We start from the raw sequence: 11269 nt of genomic DNA, 5'->3' as shown, positions 1-11269 counted from the left end.
CAATCCTAGCTTCTACCTCTCACTCAGATCCGACCCCAGGTCCACCTTCAATCCACATTCCCAATCCTACCATCTGGTCCTATACCCCAGATGAGGATCTGGGGAGTGTGTTTCCATCGCACCCACAATGAATCAGACTATTCCACTTCACCTGAAATTCAACATGGGATGGAGTGTGGTTTGCAAGCAACTGGAAGGTTTGTGGGGTTTATGCTGCATTGTCCTAACAAGTTTTGTTGTTCAGCTCCCAACTCTGCTTACTGCTGGCCCTCCCAGGCCCAAGTTTCAATCTCCATCCTTCTTAAAGAGTTTCCTCTCAGCAATGAGATTTGCAAATCTAGAGCATCACCTGTGAAGGGCACTCATCAAACAATAATGGGTCTGCCCTGCAGAATCCATGCGTCTAGGTCACTGATGAAGCCTGTGAGTGATTCTTCAAAATATCTCAGCCGGAGAACAATTACAGACTCTCATGGATCTCTGTATATAAAGGACAGAGTAGCAAAAACACTAAATGTTGGAGTGAGCCAACCCAGAAGCTTCTATGAGAGGAGCTCAGAAATGCTTCAGCTACAAGAAGATGAGGGGAAGGATAAGGGAAAAGCCCAGAGGATGGCCCAAAAGATCATCTGTTGAGTGACTCACAGAGCTCTTCAGATAAAGATCTGGTGTATGACTCTGAGGAGGACCTGGACGGTCACGGGGTGAGTGTGTGAGTGTGTCAGGAGCAAATACAATGGTGTCAGGGCAGAGTCTCCCTCAGGGGCAACTGGAAAATGCCCTGAAAGTACATTCGAGCAACAAGTTTGAGGAACTCAATGCGGGTCAGCTGCCTGGGCCTGTGCACGGTGCACGGCATGCTCTCGAGCGGACATCGACTCTTTCTGTGACATCCCACACTGAGCTAAAACACAGGAGCTTGCCACCAGCACTAGGTGAGGACTACTGCCTGGATGCCTCCCAGGAAGTTTTCTTCTTAGGGTCCATCCAATGCACAGCACATGCTGGAAGCCCATGTGAAAAAGCCAGGGCGCCTTCCCTCCCAGGTCCTTGAATCCCTAGAGATGTTCACATGGAGAGAGACCCAGCCTACTCGTTGTTGCAGTCCAAGCTTCATCAAACAACCTGATGTCTGACGTGGACTCCAAATCAGAGGGCTACATGCCCCTTAGAGGAAGCTGTATGTCTTCATGGAGACAAAGTGGGAGTGAAATATTTACCCTCTATCCTGGATTGTCTTCTCCCTGCCACCTCGCATGTGGGCAATGGACCGGGAGCCCTGAGTCACTCTCCCTCTGAGTCCACCATGCGCTTGCAGAGGAAGTTCAGAGAATGAGTGATGCCAGACAGACTCTGCAGCCTGTCACACTCATCGTCATGGAGAAAGGAGGTCAGAGACCGACTCCAGTACTCAAAACACCCCCACCAAAGACCCCAAGAAAAGCTATGGCCAGAGGTGAGCCTAAGGATAAGAATGTAATATCCGCTGATACAGTAGAATTGCAGCAGGGCAAAGAGATGGAGAACAAGTCAGAACCTGTTTCCATGCCCATGTCCAAGGAGAGAATCAGGGCTGAGAGCTCGATGTTTTTCAGTCAAAAACTAGTGACATCCTGACAATGAGCAAACCGGGAATCTCCCAAACATAACTGTGGATGAAGCCCAAGGCCGCCCCTGTGACACGTCCATTGCCTCAGACAGCTTGACTTACAAAGCCTCCCTGCCTCACGCTCAGGGTGTTTCCCGTGTGGACGTGGGAGCTTCCCAGGGGTTGCCTGGGCATGTGGAGGACGGAGGAGTCAGTATGGAGCAGCGGCAGGAGCCTTGGGGCCCAAGCGGGTTTTAAGGTGGTGTCAGAAGAGATTATTCTACCAGCTGGAAAGAGAGTGAGCCATCAGGGCCCCACATCAGAAGGCGACCCAGGGCTGGGAACATCCCAACCCAGCAGGAAGAATGTTCCTACTTGGGACATGGCATTAGAGGGCGTAATTGGAAGCAAGTCTTCCCAGACCTTGCCACAGAAGGGAAAGTCTGCTCCTGAGAGACCACTCAGGAAACAAAAGAGATGCTTATTTCCTTGTCTTCATCCTGAGAGAGAAGGCAAGAAGCAAGAATATTCCCAGAAAAAGGGCAGCCCCGTACCACCTGCAGAGAGCAGAAGCCCAGGACAAGGTAGAGCTGCCTTGATTGGGACGAACAAGGTTAGAAAGTCAGGAAAGGCTTTGGGAAGTTCCTACAGGAGAAGCTGGGGCATCGGCATGCAGCAGAGATCCCCTGCCTTTGAGAGCCCCTTCCCTCCCCAGTGAAGTTTGGGAAAGCTCAGCAGAAGGTAGAAGTACGGGCCTAGGCAGGGTCACCCCTGGGGCCACTTATGAACTCCAGGGCTCCCTGCTGTAAGGTGACAAATACAAAATCATGGCAACAGGAAACTTTGTTTGCCGGCCAGAGTTCTCCAAGTATTGCAGAAGTCAGAGACAAGGTCAGACAACCCCAGAGAGTTGCATCGTTTAATCAGCTACTGTGTCAGAAGCACCCCCAACCGGGGCCCCACAGGGAGACTGTGGCCCATCCAAGCCCCGGCCAGAGTTCTCCAAGTATTACACCAATCAGAGACCAGGACAGACAACCCCAGAAAGTTGCAGCATTTATGGAGCAGCTCTGTCAGTAGTACCCTAATCCAGGAGTCACAGGGAGACTGTGCCCCATCCAAGCCCCCCCTGCAGGCGTCAAGCTGTCTGGGGGCCTCTGGCCGCTCTCACCAGTGCTGAAGGCACTGCTTTCAGAGATGTGTCTCTACCATTTAGGCAGAAAACCAGTCTTCAGAATTTCCAGAGAAACATTTTCCACCCCCAAGTAATTCCTCCCTTGGGGAGAATGTTGATTCTCCCTAAGAAATGTTTCTCTAACAATACTGATGTTTGCGTGCACTGTGGTGGGTGCATGGGTTTTGGGTAACTGAGGGCTTGTGCTTAGGGAAAGGAAGGACTGAGTTCAGCTCTTACTGATTGCTTCCTTTGGCTTCTAAAACATGACCAGTCCCCTGCAGCTCTAGTGAGAAATAGATAGCATGTGCCCCCGAAAGCCCATTTTGTCCCTGATGAAGTGTGAGGAGATGGGCTGTGTCTCCTGCCTCTTAGCTTAGTTAGTGACCACGTGTGGCCCACACCTTCCCCCTCATGGGTGCTTTGAATCCTTTTGGCGGTGGGGACGACAGGGCTTCTGTATCTGAAGAGGGTCAAGGACAGGTCTATTCTCAGGAAGTATCAGTTAAAAGGAAACAGTGGCTTAATCACTACGTAGAAGTCAGTGACCAGAGGACGCAAGTAGGGTGAACCCTCAGTGGGTGTGTTTGGGGGTGGTCGCTGCTCCAGTGGGTCCTGGGCTGGTTGGGGGCGGGTCTAGGAACAGTGTAGATGCTGCTGGAAAGTCTGTCCCATGGGTCATGTTAATGTGGTGGGGAAGCATCCTACACACTTGACACTGAAGTTTCCCTCCTGGAAATCACCTGAGCGAAGTGGGTTCCATACCTGGGTATTTCTTCAGGCGGTCGAATTGATAAGGTTTTTTTGCAAGACAAAAGCATCACTCAGCTTCAGTGGCAGGAATGTTGACCAGGCAGCCACCTACCTTCCAGGATAAAATAAGGCTAAAAGGAAGGAAAAGATGCCTTAGAGTAAGTTGGCAAGTAAGAAGAAAGGAAGAGGGGAATGAATGACCTTGCAAGTGGAAAATGAGTCCATGAGTCCATGAGTCCATCCCGCACTGTGACCCTGCCTGGCTCCCAGCTTCCTCAGTCTGCTTCACCTGCTTGAGGCTCATCAGATACCGCACAGCACGCCGATGCCTTAGACCAAAAAGCCATGGGGCTCTTGTTTGAGTAATACAACAGTATTTGCAGGGATGTCGTCAGGCATGGCATCCCGTCTTTGGGGAATGTGATCTTGGTGCCTTCCTTCCATCCATGCTTGATGGAAATATACAAGATCTTGCCCTTAGCGAGTACTATTCAGCTATCAGGATGGAGGTGTCACCTTTTGATACTCATGGCTGTTGTGGAGCCATAATAAATCTCCTCCAGAACACATGTAACTCATGACCCAGAGGTGAGTTCCAGGGTTGCAGATATTTGGGAGCTCACCATGGACCTCCATGGAATGCTTTCATTAGCCATGACTGCACACGTACCCACACTTACAACAGGATTCTGGGGAAAGGCAGCTCCACTTGTACAGACTGGGACTCAAAAATGGAGTGAGTGTCCCAGAGAGCACTTGAGGTCATTTTTCCAGCAAGATGTGTCACTCCTGTGAGGACAAAAACAAAACAAAGCCGATGTCCACCACAGCCGTCTCTCACTACCACACCTGCATCTTCGTGTCCCAAGTTATGTCCCTGCATTATCTGAAGCTTGGGCTTACAGAAAAAAGTACAGATTTTGTGGAGGCCCTGGGAAGGACCAACGTGGGTTGGGGCCCATGGCTGGACTTGAAGGGGTGAAAAGGCATTGGCGGGCTCTGGCATCCACGTGGGTGGAGCAGACAATAACTCAGCCCCCCACTTCCTACATCACCTCATCTTAGGCTCCTTTACTTTCATTCCAGTCGGTTACTGCCACACTATAGGCTTATTACCAGGAGCTCCTCTATCTGGAATAATACAGAATAAATTCCAAACTTTGCCCTCATCCCCTATCCTTCTAGCTTATATGCCCCTTGTTAATTTTTAAATTCCATTTCATTCATTTTCCCACTTACTCCCTGTCAGTCCCTGTCAACCAAGCACTTGTTTTCCTCCCTGTCTCAGGTAGACTTGATGGTCTCTTGGGCAACCAACATTTAAAAAGCTGCACTACCCCTAGACCCCTTTCAATCCCATTGAAAACATTCTCAGAAAACTTTTCTGAGATGACTAATCATCAAGCTCCCTTATCTTAGGAGCTGTAGCGATACGCTGCATTGCCCATACGTGGCATAGAGGCCTCTGGCCTTTTAATGGGCCAAAGACCTTGGACTGGAACATCCCAGTGGCAACCATGAGGGACTCAAGAGCCTCTGCTCTTGAAAACTGAAACAAGAATCTGTTGACTCACGTCCATGAAAAAGTCTGGGGGTGAAGCTGGCCTCAGGCAGGAGGATTCATACTGAGGCTCCAATTTTCATGCAACTGCATAGCTGACACCTTTGAAATCATTTGTGGCTTAGGTGGATAGAGTTCCAAAGAAACTGTTTAGGCTTAGCTTATAATTCTCTAAAAAATTGTTTTTCTGAATCCATAAAAATTCATATTTCTTTTGAGTAACTTAATGGAAGGCTTAATAAAATGCTCACGTGAAGTATATATACTCACCAACGTACATATAGCTCTCTTCTTATCTAGAAGGCCTGCAAAGATAGTAATGTATTCCCTACTATCTGTGTGATGTCTATTGTAGTTCCAGTTCAACTTATCCCCCCAAAATTTATGGATCTGTCAAGGCCTTATGTTTTAGCTTGATATATTAGCATTTTGGATTAGTCATTTGTGTCACCACAGTTCTCAATTTCTAGGTATCTTCTCCCTCTGAGGGATAATTATTATAGTATTTTCACTGTAACGAAGTAGTGTCTTCTTTATATGGATCAAGTCTCTATCTTATCTAACCAAGGAGTCTGGCTACACTGGGGTGATTAACCATGTCAAACATGTACGGGAAGTTTTATCAAATGAAAGAAAATTATTTGAACTTCATCTAAAATTGGAATAAAAACATAAATCCTTGACCCATTCTATGGTAGCATATCAGTCACCTTTAGGTCTCTGACTTCTTGAATAGCTTTCACCATACCTAGTAGCACAGAGAAGGCTATCAACAGAACTGTTTTATTCAGTCCTCAGTAGCCATGGTTAATCTCCATTAACTATCATTTTCCTTAAAGATCAGATATAAATTTTATATATTAGTCAATGGGGATTAATATCCCTGTTTCTATCATCTCTTAAAGCAGAAATTTATTCTTGTCTTCTAAGGATTTTGTATTGCTTACTGTACACTAGAGAGGAGAATTTGCATAATTCTAAAGATTCTCATTTGTATCAAATTAGAAATGAGTGGAGGCACTCTTGACTAATTAATAGCTGATTAGAAATTAGCAAGCAATGGCAAAGCCCTCCATTCTCACAAGATATGAAGTCTGATAAAACATTCAGATAGAGGTGGCATTTCCACAAGATATTCTTACTTTCACATTTTTCAATTTGTAATTTAATATAACTCTGGTACCTTCTACCACAGCATCACATTACCTTCCAAGTTTTATCTTTGGCCCTGCAATGTTGATCTCTCTTTTGCCGATATCACCATGTATTATGTTCCAGCTTCTGGTAATCCCAGAAAACTCTGCTCATCACCCCAAAGCCATTCACTTAGAACAATCATACATCTTTGAATTTACTTGCTGAAATTTTGCAAGTAGATCTCAATCTTCTTTTATTCTACTATTGTTTGCATTAGATGCATTTTCATTTTGTGATTCTATGGTTTATTTATACACAGTCTAATGTATCTGCATTTTGAACATTTATGCTATTTCTGCAGGGATGTTTTATTTACCATTTGGTGAAAGGACTGGGCACCTTTTCAGGACGAGCTTGTTAGATTTTAATCTAATCACAGTATATCATAATTTGGAATAAGAAATGTATACTGAAGTTCACAGTAATCAGGCCATATAATTCCCTCCACTCAGACTCGATAGATTCTCTACCATTAAAATATTTCTCCCTGGATCACCTGGTCTGAGATCCAGACCAGTTTTTGTTAGAAACTCATCAGGTTATTTGTTGGGACAAGCTGTCCCAATTATTTAACAGCACCTTCTTGTTTCTGTGGTAACCTGGTCCCGTCCTCTCACCCTGGGGACAGTGAGTATGTTGACTTTTAGTTGATCAGGTAAATATAATATCGGCCAAGTGTCCCACAAAATATCTCATGACTCATCTTCTATTTTACATATTTGCCTCATCTCTCCTACATTAATCTATTTTGTGTGTGTGTTCTCCTTATAGAATTTCCATTTTGTTGATGCCATTAATAATAAACAAGCAATGTTTCTAGCCATTTTTCTGGTTTGCCTTTATTAGCCCATTTTACTGAATCCTAGAGGTTTGAAGATATATTATCTAAATTCCATTGATAAGATTGTCTCCCATAATCTGCCTCAAAAAACTTCCACTTACTCAAACCAAGGTTTAGTTTGCAGCTATCCCAGCACCAAACTCTAAAAGATTCTCCCTACCCATCCTTCTGCATGAGGGCCATTTAATAAGACCACTGTAGATTTCAAATGCAGAATGACAATCAAATTCTACAAGATTCAATAGGCTTACCCAGTGTTTATTTATCTAAGTTTATTACTCAATTTCATTTAGCTTTAGGCAAGAATACCAAACATGTAAAGCAGGAGCATAAATGTGGCCTTGGATATCTAGAGACAGCTTTCAAGGTCTCAATTACCAAATTCAGGTGAAATAAGTACAGATCACTTGCAACAGAGAAGTTGCAGGGTCTATGATCTCTCAGCTTAAGTAACTTGCTTGTCACCTAACACCTATAGGGATCTTTGCCCCACATCCAATTTTTTTTAGTGCAATGCATTCCATATAACACAAGCTACACAATAAACAATCTTGGTATACTTGACATAAAATACACTTAGTAACATTTCAGATTATTAATCAGTTTATACCAACAGGAATCTAATTTATCCCAAGTTGATGTATATCCTGAGTTGACATTACAAGACTGTCTCTAAATGTCAATTACTCCAAAGGCCTTCAAACTGGAGGAAAAGACTGTAGTTCAACTCGTAACCCTTTATTTCCAAGGTAATATAATATAATAGTTGGGATTTTACTGAAAATAATCCTGATAAAATCATGTGTTACTTGTGCAATTATAACGATAGTAAAAGTGTAAAAACCGTAACTGCTGTTTTTTCAGATATTTAAAACACATTGTACCATGTACGTTAAGAAACAAATGTACTTACATTTACAGAAATATAAGTATTACTTATCACAGAAATAATAAGGATTACTTTGCAAAGGCCAATACTAAATTATAGAAAAAGGGTTTATTCAAAAAGAAAATAAAAATGTTAAGGAAACAGATACAGTTTACAGTGTTTGCAAAATGAGTCTCAAAGACTATGAAATTGCTGTAAAATCACATGCAAGTAGAAATAGTTTTTAAAGAGAATAAACTTAATTATGGGCTATTTCAAATTTTGTTACTAGAGTCCAACTGGAATTAATCTTGAGACCATATTAACCACTTGACATTTTTCCAATAATGTTTATATAATAAATAAATTTAAGTGATGAAAGATATTAATCATATGCCTAAATTTTTAGATAGTACATTTAGTATACTTGTACTTTTGAATTGACAAGATCTAAAGTATTTTTAAAATATTAGAACAACAAGCATATCTTCATTCTTCAACAATTTAAACTTAATTCTCATTTTGTATAATTATTTTTTAACTGAATATGGTGGGAAATAAAGCATTGTTCAAGGAATATAATTTGCTAAAAAAGGAGTTGAATAATCTATGTTTATATAATAATTCTAAAATAAATTGAAATACATATATTTTTAAATGATCATGTCCCTGAATTGGAAGTAAATTAGTGGTAGAGAATTCACGAACCCAGGTTTCCACCCATATCTTTCTATACTAAATCAAGTTCTTATCTCGGATCTAGACTCCTTGCCTACTATCCAGTCAGCTGCTGCTGAAACTGGTGGATTACAACAAGGCTGGTCTCTGAAATTACTTTTAATTACACTCAAATATTTCTAAATTTATAAATTATGGAATATTACACTACATACCATATCCTTGATAAAAATTGAATGTGGAATCATAAATATGAGCTGTAATTTTGATGCTCTAATTCTTAAATTCATGCAACCTTCCTTTTTTCTTCCTAAGATCCACCGATATTTTTTAGAACTTTTCACTTTTTCCTAATGTTTGTCAGCAACCACACATTTCTTCTTATGAATATATTCTTCCAGGAAGCAAAATTTTATTTTTTTCCATCTACTGGAGTTACTGTGCATGGCAGAAAACAAAGCCTTATTAACACTGCAGGTCCAGAGCAGTGGGCTGAGCTCATTCATGAACTAAATGACGAATGCTGTATGCCAGCCTCAATTACAGCTATTTCTCAGGAGAATTGTCAGTTACTATCTGGAATTTTGGAAGTCCCTAGAAAATAGCTAATTTATAAAAGCTAAATAGATAAAATGGAATACAATGTTTTTAAATAAGGTAAAGTTATGAGTAATGTTCCCAAACTTTCACTGGACCTATATCCACGTAAACATCACAGGAGGCAGTGTTCCTTTACACACAGTTCATGGACCATCCTGATCCCCTCTGGTGAAATGGCAGAGTCATGGCTAATCTATAGGACTTTTTTCAGCAGAAGCCAAAGAAACAGTTTGAAACTTATCTGACAACTCTCTGTTTCTGTATTATTTTTCTTATGGCACCTGTAACCTCTTTGTTCCTTAGGCTGTAAATAAAAGGATTTAGTAAAGGAATTATTATTGTGTAAAATAAAGAATACATTTTATCATGATCTTCCATGTGGCTAGACCCAGGACGCACATACATGAAGAAGAGAGTGCCATAGAACAAGGAGACAGAAAGCAGGTGGGCACTGCACGTGGAGAAGGCTTTGCTCCTGCCCTTTTCAGACTTCTTTTTCAGGATGGCAAAGAGGACACGGGTGTAAGAGACCACGATGGTCATAAAAGTGAAGACTTGTATAAAGGTTGAAAATATTAGAACCAGAAGTGTATTAACTGTAGGATCAGTGCAAGAAATTTTGAACAGTTGTAAAATTTCACAGTAGAAATAGTGTATTACATTGGATCTGCAGAAAGTTAATCTGAATAACAACCCCACATGAATTGCTGAATGTAGAAAACCAAGAAAATATGATACACCTATAAATTGAGTACAGAGTCTGTTGGACATCATCACTGGATAAAGCAAGGGGTTGCATATGGCTACATAGCGATCATAGGCCATCACTACCAGGAGGAAACATTCTGTGGTGGCACTGGAACCAAAAAAATAAAATTGGGCCATGCAGTCAAAGAGAGATATCATATGATTCTTCGATAAAAAATTTATAAGCATTTTAGGAGTCACAGAGGAGGAAGAACAAGCATCTGCAAAGGCTAAACTTCCAAGGAATAAGTACATGGGCGTGTGAAGGTGGGAGTCCCTCCAGATGAGCAAAATCAGTCCCAGGTTGCCCAGCATGGTGGTGAGGTAGATGACCAAGAACAGCAGGAACAGGGGGACCTGCAGCCCTGGACGATCTGTAAGTCCTGTGAGAACAAACTCAGTCACCAGGGTCTTATTTTCTTCTGCCATATTTGACCTAGCCAGTCACTAAAGTGAAAGAATAAGTGGAGAAAGAATCACAAAAAAATCATAAAATAGTGAATTTTTTGTGTGACTATCATATTCCTAAGAGGTACTTCTCATTTAATTAGTTGTTTAAAATTTTTATCTTCATTTGTCTACTTTTATATACATTCAAAATTTTCCATAATAAAAAGTTTTCAAAATAATAATTCACCTAACGTGACAAATAAATTTAATACAGTCTTTTTCAGTCTAACAGGGTTTTTATTAATAGAACTGTATACACTCATCTTAAAATTCATATAAAAATTTTTCCATTTTTCCCCAAGAAAAATATAAATAGTAAGAATAGTCAAGAGTACCTTAATTGATATTGAACTATAATATAAACACATGATAATCAAAATATTAAGGTAGTGGCATATGAATAGACAAGAGTTTCAGTGCAATAGAATAGAGAGCTTAGAAATAGGACCCAATATATACAGGAATGTGGCAGAAGACAAATATGATGCTTCAATTCAGTAAGAAAACGTCAATTAATATAATGGATTGTAATGACACTGTTGGATATCTGTCTGGAAATAAATAAGATTTGGTTCCAACCTCACAGCATAGGTATTTTCTAAGAAATTTAGGAGACAATTATATAACATAAGGATTAGAGAAATCCTTGTTCAAGAGAAGAAAGCCAGTATAAAAACTTAGCTACTATAAAATTTTAATGCATAGCAAAAGAAAACCTAACAGAGTCAAAGGGCATATAATATGTTGGGAAATATATGTTACCATGTATGTGAAATATACACATTTGTGTCTATTATATAAAAATAACTTGA

The 11269-nt window shown here is 41.2% G+C and overlaps 1 protein-coding gene across 1 annotated transcript; it reads right to left on the bottom strand.

Moving 5' to 3' along the window:
• Window positions 1-9497: 9497 nt before the first annotated feature.
• On the bottom strand, window positions 9498-10445 carry LOC117038104 (olfactory receptor 5AC1-like). Its single transcript, XM_033134761.1, has one exon. It carries the CDS (start codon window positions 10434-10436, stop codon window positions 9498-9500), a length of 939 nt encoding a protein of 312 aa, XP_032990652.1. The 5' UTR covers window positions 10437-10445.
• Window positions 10446-11269: the final 824 nt, after the last annotated feature.

The sequence above is a fragment of the Rhinolophus ferrumequinum genome, chromosome 2 (genome assembly GCF_004115265.2).
Source record: "Rhinolophus ferrumequinum isolate MPI-CBG mRhiFer1 chromosome 2, mRhiFer1_v1.p, whole genome shotgun sequence".
In the NCBI taxonomy this organism is placed as follows: domain Eukaryota; kingdom Metazoa; phylum Chordata; class Mammalia; order Chiroptera; family Rhinolophidae; genus Rhinolophus; species Rhinolophus ferrumequinum.
Note: the sequence above shows the minus strand (reverse complement) of the source record. Positions and strands in the feature narration are given on the sequence as shown.

What these genes read in the sequence shown, in the direction of transcription:
- LOC117038104 (XM_033134761.1), bottom strand. Translation starts at nt 10,436, where the DNA reads ATGGCAGAAGAAAATAAGACCCTGGTGACTGAGTTTGTTCTCACAGGA.